The 15,981-nt window shown below is 44.1% G+C and overlaps 2 protein-coding genes and 1 non-coding gene across 4 annotated transcripts in view; 2 read left to right on the forward strand and 1 right to left on the reverse strand.

Moving 5' to 3' along the window:
* Positions 1 to 2,660: 2,660 nt before the first annotated feature.
* RPL30 (ribosomal protein L30) lies at positions 2,661 to 6,682 on the forward strand. Its single transcript, XM_076329360.1, has 5 exons — positions 2,661 to 2,753; positions 2,844 to 2,894; positions 3,862 to 4,007; positions 5,140 to 5,270; positions 6,515 to 6,682. The coding sequence occupies exons 2-5, from the start codon at positions 2,874 to 2,876 to the stop codon at positions 6,562 to 6,564; spliced, it is 348 nt and encodes a 115-aa protein (XP_076185475.1). The 5' UTR covers positions 2,661 to 2,753; positions 2,844 to 2,873; the 3' UTR covers positions 6,565 to 6,682.
* On the forward strand, positions 6,144 to 6,278 carry LOC143157562 (small nucleolar RNA SNORA72). The gene has a single exon (XR_012994827.1). It is a non-coding gene; the product is annotated as a small nucleolar RNA SNORA72 (small nucleolar RNA).
* Positions 6,683 to 8,245: 1,563 nt separating the features above from the next.
* Positions 8,246 to 15,981, reverse strand: part of MATN2 (matrilin 2) — a 76,277-nt gene continuing 68,541 nt past the window's right edge. Inside the window, exons 23-26 of one of the 2 annotated variants that reach the window (XM_076329364.1) lie at positions 12,269 to 12,340; positions 11,594 to 11,704; positions 11,254 to 11,349; positions 8,246 to 8,583 (exon numbers count right to left, since the gene is read on the reverse strand). In XM_076329364.1, coding sequence (XP_076185479.1) covers positions 8,531 to 8,583; positions 11,254 to 11,349; positions 11,594 to 11,704; positions 12,269 to 12,340 — 332 coding nt within the window. In that variant the 3' untranslated portion in view covers positions 8,246 to 8,530. The remainder of the gene's footprint in view (positions 8,584 to 11,253; positions 11,350 to 11,593; positions 11,705 to 12,268; positions 12,341 to 15,981) is intronic. The other variant, XM_076329365.1, reaches the window with a different exon arrangement.

Raw genomic sequence — 15,981 nt, forward strand, 5'->3', positions numbered from 1 at the left:
AGACACATCAAAATGTAAGATTTTTATATTATTATTTATATAGTGCATATATTATTTATATGTGCTTAATCTAGAAACTATTCCCAGAGGACTTTACAATTAGAGATGGACCAATGCCTGAGTTTTACCTGGGATGTTTAAGCTCCACTTAAGTTTGGTGATATTTTTTCTAACATACCTTTATCTCGTCTTTATCTCCGTGTTAGCGGCTTAGATCTTAATCTAGGTGCTTAAACTGATCTGTCAAAACCTGAGGTTGTTACCCAGTGTCTACGTAGAAAAAATGGTTGGGATGATTTTGACAAAAGGCTGCTTGTCACTGAGAAGGTTATCCTGTTATAAATATTTTGGTAAGGTGCGTGATCATATACCAGAAAAAAGTTAGCGTGGAGGTAGCCATACCAGTAGAAAGGCATGACAGTATATTGCTATAAATTATTTCCCTTATTTGAAATAAGCTCTATTAATATAAGCATACTAGAATAACTGAATACAACATGTTTTGGATTGGCTTTTTAGTTTGTTGCTACATATCCCATATTGGCAAAGGCATCAAACTTCCTAAAGCCAAGAAGCACAATGCTTTCCCATGCTTGGGCTAACCCAGACAAGTCTAGAAAAGCTTTTATGCCAGCTTTGTAATTTCATAAGAAATTGTATACGCTGGGGTGCCTTTCTGGTGCGGTGCATCTGTCCTGGTTTCGGCAGGGATAGAGTTAATTTTCTTCCTAGTAGCTGGTACAGTGCTGTGTTTTGGATTTAGTATGAGAACAATGTTGATAACACACCGATGTTTTAGTTGTTGCTAGGTAGTGCTTACACCAGTCAGGACTTTTCAGCTTCCCATGCTCTACCGACTGAGAAGGCTGGAGGTGCACAAGAAGCTGGGAGGGGGCACAGCCAGGACAGCTGACCCAAACTGGCCAAAGGGACATTCCATACCATGTGACGTCATGCTCAGTATATAAAGCTGGGGGAAGAAGAAGGAAGGGGGGGACATTTGGAGTGATGGTGTTTGTCTTCCCAAGTAACCGTTACGCGTGATGGAGCCCTGCTTTCCTGGGGATGGCTGAACACCTGCCTGCTGATGGGAAGTAGTGAATGAATTCCCTGTTTTGCTTTGCTTGCGTGCGCAGCTTTTGCTTTACCTATTAAACTGTCTTTATCTCAACCCACGAGTTTTCTCACTTCTACCCTTCCGATTCTCTCCCCCATCCCACGGGGGGGGAGTGAGCGAGCGGCTGCGTGGTGCTTAGTTGCCGACTGAGATTAAACCACGACAGCATCCTAAGAGCATGAAATCATACCAGCAGAAGACTTGCTGTCCTGTGGGTGGACCCCCGGGCCTTCTCCTGGGGGGTTGTCACAAGGGAACCCCCCAAACTCACACCCCGAACGCCCACATTGCTCATCCCCGCAACGCCCAGGTAGGTGCCAGCTGAACTGGTGCTTGCTGCTCCTCCCTGCACCAACCCTGGGTGTCTGTCCCAGGCCGGACACCACCGTGGGATCGACCGTAACTGTTCTTATCCTGAAACTGAGAACCTCATGTCATAGCCATGTTCATAGCTAGCGCGTGTGTGCTCAGCAAGCTAATTTTCAAGCTGATGGTTTCCAGAGTCCACGGGGGGCAGGAGGAAGTTTTCCTGCACTGTGACTCCAGCACAGCAGAGGACTGAGTTACTCTCGCACGGGCCAAGGCCACCGCACAGCCAGGTGGGAGAGAAGTGCCATCGCCCCCAGCAAGCCCGGGAGCTTGACTAAGGGCGCCCAAAGCTGAACCTGCTAACACAGGCAGTCTCGGGCCCAGAGCTATTCCCAAGCTATTTCCCACGCTTAATGCTTGAAATCCAGGTGTTTGCTCAGTCCGGGGCTGTGTCTCATCGGGACAGTTTATTTATGACCGCAGGGCAGAATTAGGGACAGGCAGGCGCCGGCCGGGCCTGGTGAATCGGAGGCACTGCTGCTTTATAGAAAGCCAGCATGCGCAGCAATCACAGCAGGGAAACGTGCGGTCAGACCAGCACGTAGGTCTATTGCTCCAGTGGCTTGTGATGCCGAAGAGATTTATCTTCTGCATATCGTAGTTTTCCACATCAGCCCTGTGGCAGAAGTGACAGTCCCCACAGGGGACCGGAGGCTCAGGCCCCCTGGGACTCTCCCTACAAGGAGCTTCCTTGATCAGCGCCTGCAGCCTCCCGCAACGCTGCGACGGCAAAACGAGCATTTAAAATCGCTCTGTGAAACACGGGAGACTGGGCGGCTGGGGAAGGGGAAGGGGAGGGCGAAGGGAGGCGGGCGGCGACGCGACCCCCCCCCCCCCGCGCTGAGGCGCGGCAGTCATGGCGGCGGCCCCGCTCGCTGCCCCCGCCTCGCGCTTAGCCAGGCCCCGCCCCGCGCTTAGCCAGGCCCCGCCCCGCGCTTAGCCAGGCCCCGCCCCGCGCTTAGCCAGGCCCCGCCCCGCGCTTAGCCAGGCCCCGCCCCGCGCTTAGCCAGGCCCCGCCCCGCGCTTAGCCAGGCCCCGCCCCGCGCTTAGCCAGGCCCCGCCCCCCGCCCGCCGCCCTCACTGGCGCCCTCCACCGCTACGTCCCGCTCAGGCTGGCCGGTGGTGGTTGGGCGCAGGCGCGTTGGCAGCTGGAGGGAGGGGCGGGGGTGCGCACGGCTCTCGCGAGAGCTGCCGCGCGGGGATCCGCGATGCTTTGCGGCAGCTCGGCCCTTTCTGGCTGCCCGGCCATCTTGGCGGCGCGTCTCCGGTGAGTGGGGCTCGGCCGGGGCGGCGCGGGCGGGCGCGGGGGGCCGCTGCCGGGTGCTAACCCCTCCCCCCGTTCACCCCTGTGTTCCAGTTACCGCCCGACCCGACGCGAGGCAGCAACATGGTGGCCGCGAAGAAGACGGTGAGTGGGAGCGGGCCGCGCCGGCTTCACGTGGCGGCGGCCCGGCCTCCGCCAGCGGCGGGCGATGCGCGGGACCGGGCGGCGGAGGGGGGGCGGGTCGCGCTGCGGTGTGGCAGCGTGGACCCCGGCATGGTCTGGGGCGGGGACCGGGGGCGGCGGGGGGCCCTGGGCACAGCCGGAGGCGCCTGTCGCGGCCCTCGGAGCTCGGGCCGTGCCCTCCTCGCACAGGCTGCGGTCGCCTCCCACCGGCTTCTCTGTCCTCGGATCCCTCCTGCGCACTACCCGGGGCTGCTCACAGGGCCCCTGTGCTAGCTGGAGGAAGGGGGGGCTGGCGCCGAGTTCCTAGTGCGGGTGGAGCTCAGCTTTTGCATTTCCTGCCATGTTCTTGCCTTTCTCTTAGGGTGACTCTGGCAAGGACGGGTATCTTGCTAGATGGTGGTGGTCGTCCATGCAAATGCACTTACCTGTTGTCATGAGCGCCATGCCTCTTCTGTTGGAATGTCAGCTCATACTGCATGTGATTACTTGTTTGTGCTGACCGATATAACGCTATTAGTAGGTGCCCTGGGAAGAGACATACTCCAAACCTGGCTTAGATTTGCAAGGCAGAAGTAGTATTTACTTGGACTTGACTAGCTGCGCTTTGATAAAGGCCTGTCAAATACACCTGGCCGTTACTGATTAGCGTAGATAGCAGCATCAATGCATTAAGATGTATTTTCCAATTGTAAGATACGTGGGTAAGAGGTGTTTTTATGAAGTTGGGAAAACATAGTGTCAGCAACCCCTTTATGCACAAGCTTTCTCATATTCATATGGTAGGCTGGCTTTTTTATTCCGCGTTGCAAATTATAGGGAAATTATTAAAAGATTGCTTGTATTTGGAATTCCTTCATTTTCTTATATTCTCTGCCATTTTGTAAAACGTAAAGTAACATGCAATAATGCTTTTCTACACCTTTTTCAGAAAAAGTCCCTAGAGTCCATAAACTCTAGGCTTCAGCTGGTTATGAAAAGTGGTAAATATGTGCTAGGATACAAACAGACTCTGAAAATGATTCGGCAGGGAAAAGCCAAGCTTGTCATCCTAGCCAACAACTGTCCTGCTTTGAGGTAAGCAGATGTATGAAAAAACAGTTCTCTAAAACTAAGACAGGTTCTTTGTACAGATACAGCGTGAACTTCATGTTAATCCCTACAGTGAATTATTAATGCAGAATACTTTGCTGGCATATTCCAGAGTGCTATGAAGTAAAAGTGATGGCTTGTTTGGTGTGTAATGGTTTCAGGTCTGGATGTGCTGAAATGCTTCCCAACGTTTTTCTGGCTTTCAAATTCAAAGAGTTTGCTCTAGTGAAGGTACTGTAAGCTTTTCACACTGTGATAGCATTCATTACAAATATAATGGGACTGAATTCCCATGTTTTTTCAAAGTAGTATCTCGGAAAATAATTTTACAGGTAGGAAAACTATTAATTGACACTGATTTAAAATACTTGAAGCACACAAAATTTTCTGTCCAAGTAAGTTATAAATTTAGGATCCTGGCCAGTGAAATTGCTTTTTTGAGAATGACATTTTCCGTGTTGAATTTCTGGGCCCTTTTTGTCCTCAAGGGATATTGACAGATTTGGGAAACTGTAAATGCAGAAAACCAAAATTAGATGCGTGAGAAATGGCAGGACTGTTATGGTAGGCAACATGTTAGTGGGGATCCCAAAAGTGCTTGAGGAACAGTATTGACCACTGGAATCTCCTGGTGGAAGTCAGAAGAGAAGGGAATATAGATTGACTCTCTCTTTTTTTTTTTTTTTTTTTAAAAAAAAAAAGAAAAATACACAGTTTCTTTCACAGCTAGCTGCAGTCAGATCTCTGTTCAGCATCTGGCCACTGGGTATCAGCATTAATAATGGTCATCGTTTATGCGCTTTGGCTTAGCTCCTACAACATTTTGGAAGTCAAAGTCCTGAATCCCCCTTCTTTCCTGTAGAAATGAGGAGCAGCCTCAAGGATTTGCACTCCAAAAGTGGGTTTGCTGTTACATACCTTCAGCATACTTCTGGATAAGGGTTCCTGAGCCACAACACAGTAGTGATGTTGGCTGGCAAGGAACAGAAGTGTGTTTTTGGGTGGTAAGGAAAACTGTGTAAGGTTTAAGTGTGATTGGAGTTAAAGCTGCTCTCGCTGTATTACAGTCAATTAGAATTGTTTGTCAGTACTGTAACACCTAGGTTTTGAATTTCAGAAAATCGGAGATCGAGTACTACGCTATGCTTGCCAAGACTGGTGTCCATCATTACAGTGGCAACAACATTGAATTGGGCACAGCGTGTGGAAAATACTACAGAGTGTGCACACTGGCTATCATTGACCCAGGTATGTCTCTCTTACATACCCATTTGGTCACTATACTGTTATCAGTGGTTCCTCCACTCACCTGTGAGTAGCAGCACTGTGAAGTAACGTGCAGAGGCGATGACATGCTTTGCTGTCCTATAATTTCCTCTGACCAAAATCCTGTTTTTTTGTGAGTTCTAGGTTCTTGGAACCTGAAATTACTGCTGCTTATGTCTGCGCATAGCTCCTTTTACTGCTAAACCCTGTTAGCGTGTGGTTTGTCTCCCTGTCGGTCTGTAATGAGGTTTCAGTGGCTGGGAAGCAACTTTATGGTACATGTTTCTGAGCCCATCAGCTAGAATATGAGCACGTGCAACATGCTGTTTACATCAACCTTGTTTGACTGTTGTAAGACAAAGGATTGTGAGTTGTCCTGCTTCCCAGAGTAATATATACAAAAATAACCTATATGCAGGTGGATACTAATCCAGGGTTGAAAATTCTATTAAATGTTTTATTTTAAAACTGTAAATCTGTGTGTAATTACTATGATTGGTGGTACTCTTTGTGCCAGAGAGTTGCTCAGGTTCCTCATACGGACTGGTAATTAGGTGACTTGTCATCTGCTTTCCAAAATCTTCTAAGAGAAGAATCAATCTTTTGTTCTGTTTATTGACCAAAATGCTTACGCATGGATTTAATGGTTTTTGTAATAACTTTCACCAAATGTTCCCCAAGTGACATCAGTTTGAATTTGCTGTTTCTTCAGAAAACTTTATTTAGCTTGCTTGTATTCAAATATTAGCTGTAAACTTAGTTTTCAAAATGTTACCTTTAGGTTTGATTGGGGGAGGGGGGGGAGGGCTAACTAAGCTAAGGAACTGCAAGTAAATCTTACTGCTATGTAACGTAATGCGAATATTCTCGCTGTCCTGATATTTTCGTGATCAGGGGAGGCTAGACATTCGCTATATTAAAACTATGCTTTGTGTCCTCCAGGACTAGATTGTTGCTCTAGTACTGGCTTTGTAAATGCTAGTGACAGGTACATAATTATTGTAAAAATACTGTGTATGTATTAGCAAAATACAGTTACAAGTATTTTTTTTATCAAGCCATCAAAATGACTTGCTTTTTTCCTAAACAGACCGTCTTTGTATTGCTTTTAAGTTGTTTTCTATTTGTAGAATCAGTGTGTTGGGTTTTTTTTTAACTTTCTGGTTTATTCCTGAAAACAGCTCTTTCTGTGGATCCTCTTGTAACAATGTATTTTTGTTTTTCAGGTGACTCTGACATCATTAGAAGCATGCCAGAACAAACCAGTGAGAAGTAAATGCTGTAAAGGTGTTATTTCTACAATAAAACTGGTTACAGATCTGTTTTAAGAAAAATTTGTATTATACCTTTGCTGGTTTTAGGGAACAAACTATATAAATGAAGATTCATTACCACTGCTGTGTTTCCTGTTCTGTTAGAAATAACCTTCACAGGACAAAACTTGCCTGTTTCTTTCTCTAGAAATTGTGGATCTTGAGAGGTAAGTGGAGTAAGACTTGATCATGGCAAGTATGGTGTCAAATCCCAACAGGCTAGGGCTTCTGTAGTTTTTTGGTTTTGGAGTGCTAATGCAAAAACAAGTCATAATGTGAAGGTACAGTAGCAAATTTGGGATCTTGGTGGGGACCCCAAAGGGTTTACTTACACTAAAAAAATTCACACTGTTTTTACCAAGTCAATCACAAAACACTAATGCAAAGTATCCCCTTTGTCTTTTCATTCCAAGAGAATATATATCTGTCAAATGGCAAATAGGATAGCTGCTAGATGTGATGTGTAAGATCATACTTCAAATAAGATACCAATTAACTCTTCAAAGCTGATTTTAAATTAGTCCTTTTTTTTTATTAGTTTTTTGAAGACGTTACGTTAGAGACAGATGAGTTGGTGTTCTCAAGTCACTATTGCTGAGAACATTGGTATCTTAGAGATTTGTGCCTGTTTTGTGTGAGACCATGACTGCAGGATGTTCCTTGTTACTAGTGATTATTAATTGAGGTGCCAGTGCTTTGCTGACATGCGGTAAAAGAAATGCCTGATGAAAATCAGTATGTACTGGTATCCTTGCAGAACATGCATTCTGTTTGCCAAAGTATGCCAAAGCACAGCGTACCTTAAAGCTTGCCGTTACGTATCTGTGCACGCTCAGAGCTTATCTTGAGATCACTTAATCTAGTTTTGCTGCAACTACTTCTGCTTCTGATATAGAATGGATGAAGTTGTGTATTTCCGTTTGGAGATAATAAAGAGGCAAACCAATGTCTATCAAAGCAAAGGAGGAAGTGCTGGTGTCTCTACCTATTAAACCCCAGATTTGGATCAGTTCAAGAGATGGTTTAGGTACTGCTGTTAGTGTGAAAGTAAGGGTCACAGAAGGGTGCCGTTGCTGCCAAGGGGAAGGAGTAGAACTTCAAGGCACTTCAGTTGGCCAGAATGGCTGGAAGCAATTTGCTGTTTTCATTTGTGTCTTGGTGTTTGACGAACAGGCGTGCAGCTAGTTGTACTGGCCAAAGAATGAATTCATAATTAAAATACTAGTTGCGTTCAGGAAAGTTAGATTCACTGAATGCTGACCAAGGAACAGCAGGGAGAAGTTACATGGTCTGGATGTGGTAAGAGAAAAAGTACTTGAAACTTCGGATTGTGACACCCTGATAATCCAGCAGATTTCCCACTTTACTCATTTACTTTCATCATAGCTTCAACACAAATGTATAAATTTCTGGTTTTACTTCCAACTGATTTCAGTAGTCTACTCTTGTTGGAAGAATGTAAGTGAAGTTAGTTACTGTGAATGCTGTCCCACTTGTCTGTTTTTATATATGTATGTATATATAGAACTATATATATCCACACAGGGTGCTTAAAATACTAGCAGAGTGAGTGGAGGGAAATACAGAAAAGCAAGCCAAATAAATTCATACCCTAAAAGTACTTCAAAACATGGGGGTTTCACTTCAAAAAATAACAGGATTTTATTGTTTTGCATAGCTTATTTCAGTTGTTTAGTTCTGCTTAATTAGAGTTTTTGCTAGTTACTGAATCATTTATAAAATTTTCAACATTTCTTATCTGCAATCAATGCAAGACAGAACACATAGTATATAGATGCAGGGATCCAGAATACTCTTTTCAACTTCAGACACAAGGATTTGTTATTTTACTTTGAACCAGTTTAAGAAAATAGCTCTGACAAGTTTGTATGTATAAATATACAGTGTAGTATACACTTGAAATTTTGATCAGTATTTTAGCCTGTTTTCCAAGTCTTCCATTCTCTTCGTCATTTCTTCCAGTAGACAAAAGTTAAGGAAAGAGAGTGACTGATGGCATGCATTAATAGAAAATCGGTGTCAGCTGCCTGATTGTGATGGTCCATAAACTTGCTCTTGTTTCTCCTCTTTGTTACCCTCTTGGATTCCCAGTAGTTCCTGATAAAATAGTCCCCTCTCTTTTCTTACTCTGCTTTGATCAGCTGAGTTGAGAAAGCTGTGTGAAGCCCCATTCATTAACAGGCATACCTCAACATGGAGTTCAGGCTGCAGCTTATTAAAAAGGCTGGTGGTTCTGAAAATTGGCCGTTTTGCTCTATTTTAAAGGGAAGCTAAGTATTTATCCTAGTTAATGCTGTTTAAAAAATGTTTCACTCAATCACATGTAAGCTAACAGTAGATTATAAAACCGTATGTAGCTCCATGACTGCAGTACGAATGTCGGCTGATGATCTTATATTCCTGCCCTGTGGTGGTGTAGTGTAGGGTATTGTTTTTACGAAGCCAGCGGTTTCCAGACAGATGTGGAGTAGAGCACGAGCAAATCCATGGGATCTAGGGCTGGCTCCACTGAAAGTAAGAAGCCGTAGCAATGCAAAGCAGTGGGAGCAAGAGTGGGAGTGCTGCTTCTGTGGGGGCTAGCCTGCCCATACATCGGGTTTATGTTTGGTAATTCCTCAACTGTCTGTCATGCAGAAGGGACTACTGTATGCATGCTAGTGTCATTTGAGCTGCTTTCTATGCAATATCAACGTTTCTCAAGTGTTTACAGAGGCAAAGTTCACGTAGTAGAAACTGCATTCATCTACTGATAGAAAATGTTGAATGTAGTTGGATACAAATCATCGACAGTTTGGATTGGTCCCTCTAAATTTATATTCTGTAACTGGAGCTAGTCTTGTAGCCAGTTCTCCCTCTCCCCCCATCCCCCAGATCCCTGGGATGGGGACTGGGCAGCAGAGTCTTCAGCAGTTGTCAAGAACTACTGTATCACTCAGTATCCGAGCTGCTCTTCAGATAAGGCAGAGAAATGAGGTTTGTAATGGTGAGGAAACTGGATAGTTCTTACTCTGTTCAAACCAGTGGTTGCACTGGGGAAGTGCTTGGCACTGTTCCTATCAAAATGCATAGGTGCCTGGCTCAGTGTCAGCAGCTTTTCCATTGCCTTGAGTCCTTCTCAGACTCTAAAAATCACGGGGTTGCCTGCTCAAATTGTAAAGCAAAAAAGCACATGTTGCTAAGCTCTGTTCTCTTTGATTCTCAGTAAGCTCAGTGTTCCTCATAGCCCAGCTGCAGGAGATTACAGTAAAGAGGCTATCGCTTCTGCTGAAGGGGGAAGGAGTGGTCGTCTGTCTTGTCAGCATCTACGTTGGAACTGTGTGTGTCTGGATAACACTCTTAAGGATGTGGGAAATGACGTAGAGATTTTTCTCCGAAGTCCTTTGGAGACTTTGGAGAAGTCCCTTCAGAGAAGTATAGATGTTGATGAGCATTTGAAGCATCTAGCAGTAACCTTATGCGATGGCTTTCTCCCCCTTTATGAAGTAATTCTGCTTTGCATGGAATAATTTAAAATTAATCAAGTGATCAGAACGTGATTCCTTGAGCTACCTGCTGAAGGATTCACTTGCGAAGGTGAGAGACAGGGTGAGGCTGGCTGCTGCAGTTACACAAAATAGCTGGAGGTAAGGTCTGAACTGGTAGGCAGTGTTTTGCAACAGGTTAACAGAGCCCTCTGTGGTCTTGCCTGCTGTCATGACCACTGAGGGCTCTGTTAGCCTGACTCTGGACACTTAACTGCACAGGTTCCTCAGTCTGAAGCTGTTCTTGCATAGGAAGCACACAGTTACGAGCTGTTGGCATCACTGCACTCTTCTGTGTAGAAAATAAGCGCTTACTGATCTTGCACACAGTTACAAAACTTAAATAGAAGATGTGATGTCTTCTTACTATTTATTTGATGAGGCAGAAGCAGCTTTCATGAAGAAAACACAGGAATTTGCTGCATAAATACTGCATGATGCAAAATATTGCAGAAAGTTGTATTGCCAATTTGCTGCTGTTGTCTCCTGAGACATCTGGTGGATGTTACAGATAGTGTAAAGGCTACTGTACTAACAGCCCTCCTTGAAAAGATGGACTAACTTGGGGGGGGGGGGGGGGGAGAAAGCTAGCTATCTGCACTTAGCTAATTTTTATTTGCATATTTGTTTACGCAAAATTAATCAGACCCCAGTCCTCTCAATTCCTCTTCGTTTGGAGTATTGCTTTAAATGACTCACTGCATCTGGTGCTTCACCAAGCAGTTCAGAAGGGAACCATCTCCTGTATTCTGACTCCTATAGCCAGTAAATGCTATTTCAATACCATCTGAAGAAATAACCCAAAGCGAAGAGTGTTAGTCTTGAATTTGATCAGTCATTTCTTTGCTGTCTGTGAAGGTGTTTACTGTAAGGGATTATTAAAAGTTAAGATCCTTATTAATATTTTGGTCCCTTCTATGAAGGAGAGGCAGATTTCAAATCTTAAAAGCCTTGCTTCTTGGAGATTAACGTTATCTATTAAGTAGTTTAGCTTTTCATTGCAGTAGATTGATTTGAGCTATGGAGACCGCTTGGACTTGATGCATTATAGTTTCCTTTAACCTGCCCCCCTTGTCTTACCTGTAAGAAACAATTATTCTGAAAGGATATATCGCTGGGTGAGTTTTCTTACTTCATTGGTTGCATAGTTCTGGAATGTCACAAGGTTTTCACATTTGCACTGGTCTTTACCTTTTGAAGCTTTTGCTGAAAAACAGAAACAGTCAAGCATAGGCTAAATGCTGAATAAATTGAATGGGATGGGGAGGAAGTGACAAGGACTTATAAATGCAGAGCAGGTTTAATACAGCTTCCTGTTCTCAAAACAGGTCAACATCCAAAGGAATGCTCTGGGGCAGATTTTGTAAATACTGGGAAATAGGACACAACGCTTAGGCCTATATATTCAAAGAGCAGTCTGGATTATTCTAAACAAAGGTAACCTGATTACCTGTTGTTCTTGTTGAGTGAGTGTGACTGTCTTCAAAAAGATACTTGTGGTGTATTGCAAGATTGGGACAGGCAATGACATCTGTGATGGCTATTGTGGTTGATTCAGGTCCTGCAGGAAACCCCCCAAAAGTCTAAAAATCAAACCCACTTCACTTAATTATACAGTATTTTTTTTCTACTCACATGCACAGAGTTCTTAATTAGTGAGTAATCTCACTGATTGCAGTGAGGTTCATTCGTGGAGAGGACTAGGGATACAAAGATGTGGAGGAACCGAGCTGTTAGACTGTATTTACTGTACACGTGATTTAAGTTGTGGGTTGCAGAACTGAAAGGGAGTTGTGAAGGTTCCTGTGAGAAACAAGTGATTGAAAGCTGAACATGCTTTAAAATACCAAGCACAGTGTTGAAATACAAGTTTCCCCATGAAGTAATTCATTTGGATGGTGTAAGAAGCATGCAGCCGTGCATTTGTTAGTGAATCTCAAATTTTTTTGTACAAAGCAGATTTGAATTGCAGAAAGAAGGGTGGCTTAGAGGGGGACTGGAAGGGGAATGGGATGAAGAATTCTCTCATAGGTGAATTGTTAGGGTTTTCTACAGAAGGCATCATGAAGAGGCAATTTAGCAATGATCTGGGGAGACAGCAGGATGCTGAATTAAAACAGCCAACCTGAAGGCTGTGGACCAGTCTTATGAAGCCTCCCAGGTGATGGATCCTGCTGGTGAGCTGACTCACTCAAGGCTGGTAGAAAGAAATTGCCAAAGGAAATGAGATCACAAAAGGAGCAATAAAAATGTTCACATTCCCTAGAAATGGAGATGTTTCTTACTAGTAACTTGGTGTTTCTCTATCTCATAACACCTGAGAATGCCTCATACCTGTGCAGTTTAGGAGGGGTCCAGTGTTGATGGAAACTCCAGGACTCACCCTGCAACTCAGACTATCACAGGAACTCTTCCAAAACCAGAAGTGCTTTATGAATAGATTAATAGTAGTGAAGCAATCTGAAATGACAGCAACCTACTTTGTGTCCTTTAGTGAAAATTCTTGTATATTTCATTGACATCCATCAGTGCCTTGGGGTGAACTGACTAAGAATAAAAACTGCTTGGAGAAAGAAGAAATTTCTTACTCTCCTTCAATTTTCTCCTTTATAATGGGAAACATCAGGCAATTGGGAGTGTTTAGGTGACAAGGGTGCAGTAGAGTTTATTTGATGCTCTACAGTTATAAGCAAATATACAAGTTTCTAATTCATGAAGCACAGCCTTTAAAATGTCGGAATTTATTTCAGACTCCACACACTGATCTTTTTAGTCAAAGGGTGTCTGGAAAGAAATGGAAACCTATTTTATATGTAGATACAACCACCTCGAGAGTCATTCTGTGCACTACCCCTTTCTTGCCGCAAGAGGGTAATGTAGAGGCAGCTTTGGTTCCTTAAGAATGGGTTCTTTTCTAGAAAATAAATATTTCACCTTCAATTAACTGTGGAGCCCTTAATGGCCCCGATAAGCTGAAGAACATACATTTAACAACTGCACGACTTGATCAACTATGCCAGGGGTGTGGATGGAGCATCTGGGACTCCGTCCCTGCGAATATACCCAGAGTTCCTTCACTGAGAGTTGAATGCGTGAGGGTAAAAGGTGATGGTGCAAACTCTCCTGATAGGCCATGAAGATGCAGTAGGGAGGTGGAACATGCTTCTGGGCCCCACAGGTTTGTTACGGCTATTGGGATCTCTGTTGGTCTAGTGAATTTTGGCAGATGCACAATAATACGCAGCTGTACTAAGTTGCCGTGGGAAGGAAATGAGACCCTCTGGGTGGGGGCTGGAATGACTGAGCATGAGGAACAGGGAATGAAAAGGGATGAGTGGCTGAGTAAGAAGACCAGAGTTCAGTGGGCAGAACTACAATATTTATATATACACACCAAAAAGTCTGCGTGGGAACCAGCTGGTGGAAGGAACACAGATTTTGGAGAAGAGTTCAGGGCAGAGAAGTGTGGGATGAGATCACGAGGTAAGGAATGAAACAAACTGGGTGAGGAGTCTAGCAGAAGAATGATCAACTGGTTACAAGGATGGTGAGATCTCCAGTGTAGGAGGGAAGAAACAGGTAAGATGAAACTTGAGTGTTTGACCCTGGGTAATGACTTGCTCTAGAAGTCATTTATGAGCTGTAGGCTAATGAGGAGGCTGTCTAGGAAGGGCAGAGGAACTGATCTGAAAAGTTTAAGCTTTGGACACTGGGCTGGTATAGACAAGTAATTAGGATTCAGATGTAAGGGACAGGAAAGAAGACTGATGGATACACTGGTAGAGGTGTGGCAGAAGGTCTCCAGTTTGGGATGGGAATTTGGGCATTTCATAAACTCCTCTTCAGGCTTCAGAAACTTGTTGGGGCCCAAAGATTTCTGATCTCATCACCTCTGTAAGGCTGTGAATAATCAGACAAGCAGCAACAGAGGCTGCTAACCCTAACAGTCCCGCGGTAAAGTCAGTGTAGTGAACGTAAATATTCAAATTTGTTGGGAAACAATGCTAAAGTTGGGCGTTTGTTTTTAGTGTTCTGTTTTGTAACAAACCCCAAGTATTTTGTTAGGAAAAGCCTGTGAGAAAGTATCTTCAAAAGCAGTGGCTGACTATTTGCAGCAATGATAACGATCCACAATTTGGAAGAGGAACAGAATGTTAACCAGCAGGCTGCTGAGTACTGTCATCTGATCAAGGCTGGGGTCTTGTGACAAAAATATTATGTGACCATGTAATTAAAGGCTCCCATAATGCATATGCTCAGAACAGGGGTGAAGAGGCAATCATGAGTGCATATTATGTATGACTGCTGTAGCCTTGTTAGTGCTTCCAGTCAGATGAGAAATGAACATGAACCAAGGCAATGAATGGGAACCTTCTGACTGAATTCCTCTTAATAAGAGGCAAAAGAGAAAACCACTTTTTTTTTTTACTACTAGTCATCAAGAATAATTAATAGTAATCAGCAGCTATTCTACAAGGCTGATGCTTTCTTGCAGAATGAAAGGAAAAAGCCTTACCCCAAAAGAGATTTGGAGGGCTTCTGTTTTACTTGGAAACATGCAGCCCATCCGCAGCTGGGACTGGGGAGGAGAGGCTTTGTCAGTGGTGTCCATGAGGTTCAGAAGGTCGCCCACTGCCCTCACAGGCTGGAGCCTCAGGAGTCCTCAGCTAAGGACCAAGGCTAGAGTAAAAATGAAATTACTGCTGTTGCAAAGGAGGGAAAAAATTTAGGCTGTAAACCAAAACAGAGGAAAAAAAAAAAAGAACTTTCAGCTTGTGTAACAGGCTTGGAAGCAGAATTTCTGGTGGAGTGAGCTGAGCAATAGGTAATCCCGGAGTGTCCAGAAAAACAAGACTGGGTCAGTCCCCAGTTCACAGGTGTGAGGCATTCCCTGTTGGTGAGAGAGGAGGAGGACAGAAGCTGAGTCACACCAGCTCTGGCCAGTTACTAGAGGTGTAGTCTAGAAACTGCCACAAAGGGGCAGGATGTACTTATTTTTCATACGGTAAGTAATGTACTTTAAAAAAAAAAAATCGTGGTTGCTAAACACTGCTGTGGGTACCTGAAGGATGCATTTCCATCACAGAGCTCTGGGGGTTGCAAATGAGTGAGAAGAATTATACCGGTTGCCAGATAGTTTTGGCTTTGGCGTCTCCCCAAGCTTTTAAGATGACATGCTGTCATCAGCAGATTATCTGCCTAATAAGGTTAATTGAACAGGCTTGGTTTCATGTTATCATAGTATTTTGTATTTCAGAAAGATGGAACTAGGACTTCTTAGGACTGAGAGAAACACAAAGAATATACAAGCTAGGAAACATTCTCAGATTCTTTTTTTCAGATTCTTACTTGACATCTGTATAAGGAAGAAATGCACTGCTGCTTGCCAGCCAATTTTACACAGTAACGTTAAAGAAGAAAATAAAACCAGATTGCATTTAATTCCAAGAAAAACAACCAAATAAAAGCTAGTGAAAATTAAATCATCTTGCACAATTCTAGTGCTATGACTAGTATTATTCACATTGACGTTTCTGAATTTTCCTTCAGGTACCAATTTGAATGTACAAATAATACCAAGTCCTGGGAATGTGTGAGTGGAAGAGACATGCTGTCCTCTCTCTGGCTGAAGCGCTTTCGTCCCAGCTCACATTCCCCCTTCCCCTTGCAAAACTTCAGCTGGGAATGTTTATACAGAGGCTGTTTGTGCCAGAGTGAGGAAGGGTGCTTTCTGGAACCAACCTTCCACGTTTGTGGAGCAAAACTTGGAGCTTATGCATAACTGAGATCCACTCTTTGTAGCTGTGAATGTATGTTCAATGAACTATTTTTAGTCTT

Source organism: Aptenodytes patagonicus, chromosome 2 (assembly GCF_965638725.1).
Source record: "Aptenodytes patagonicus chromosome 2, bAptPat1.pri.cur, whole genome shotgun sequence".
NCBI lineage: Eukaryota > Metazoa > Chordata > Aves > Sphenisciformes > Spheniscidae > Aptenodytes > Aptenodytes patagonicus.

Excerpts from the sequence above, each read along its gene's own strand:
- RPL30 (XM_076329360.1), top strand. The coding sequence starts at position 2,874 with ATGGTGGCCGCGAAGAAGACG. Across the intron at positions 2,895-3,861 it reads TGGTGGCCGCGAAGAAGACG|AAAAAGTCCCTAGAGTCCAT; the intron begins GTGAGTGGGAGC and ends CACCTTTTTCAG. Across the intron at positions 4,008-5,139 it reads AACAACTGTCCTGCTTTGAG|AAAATCGGAGATCGAGTACT; the intron begins GTAAGCAGATGT and ends TTTGAATTTCAG.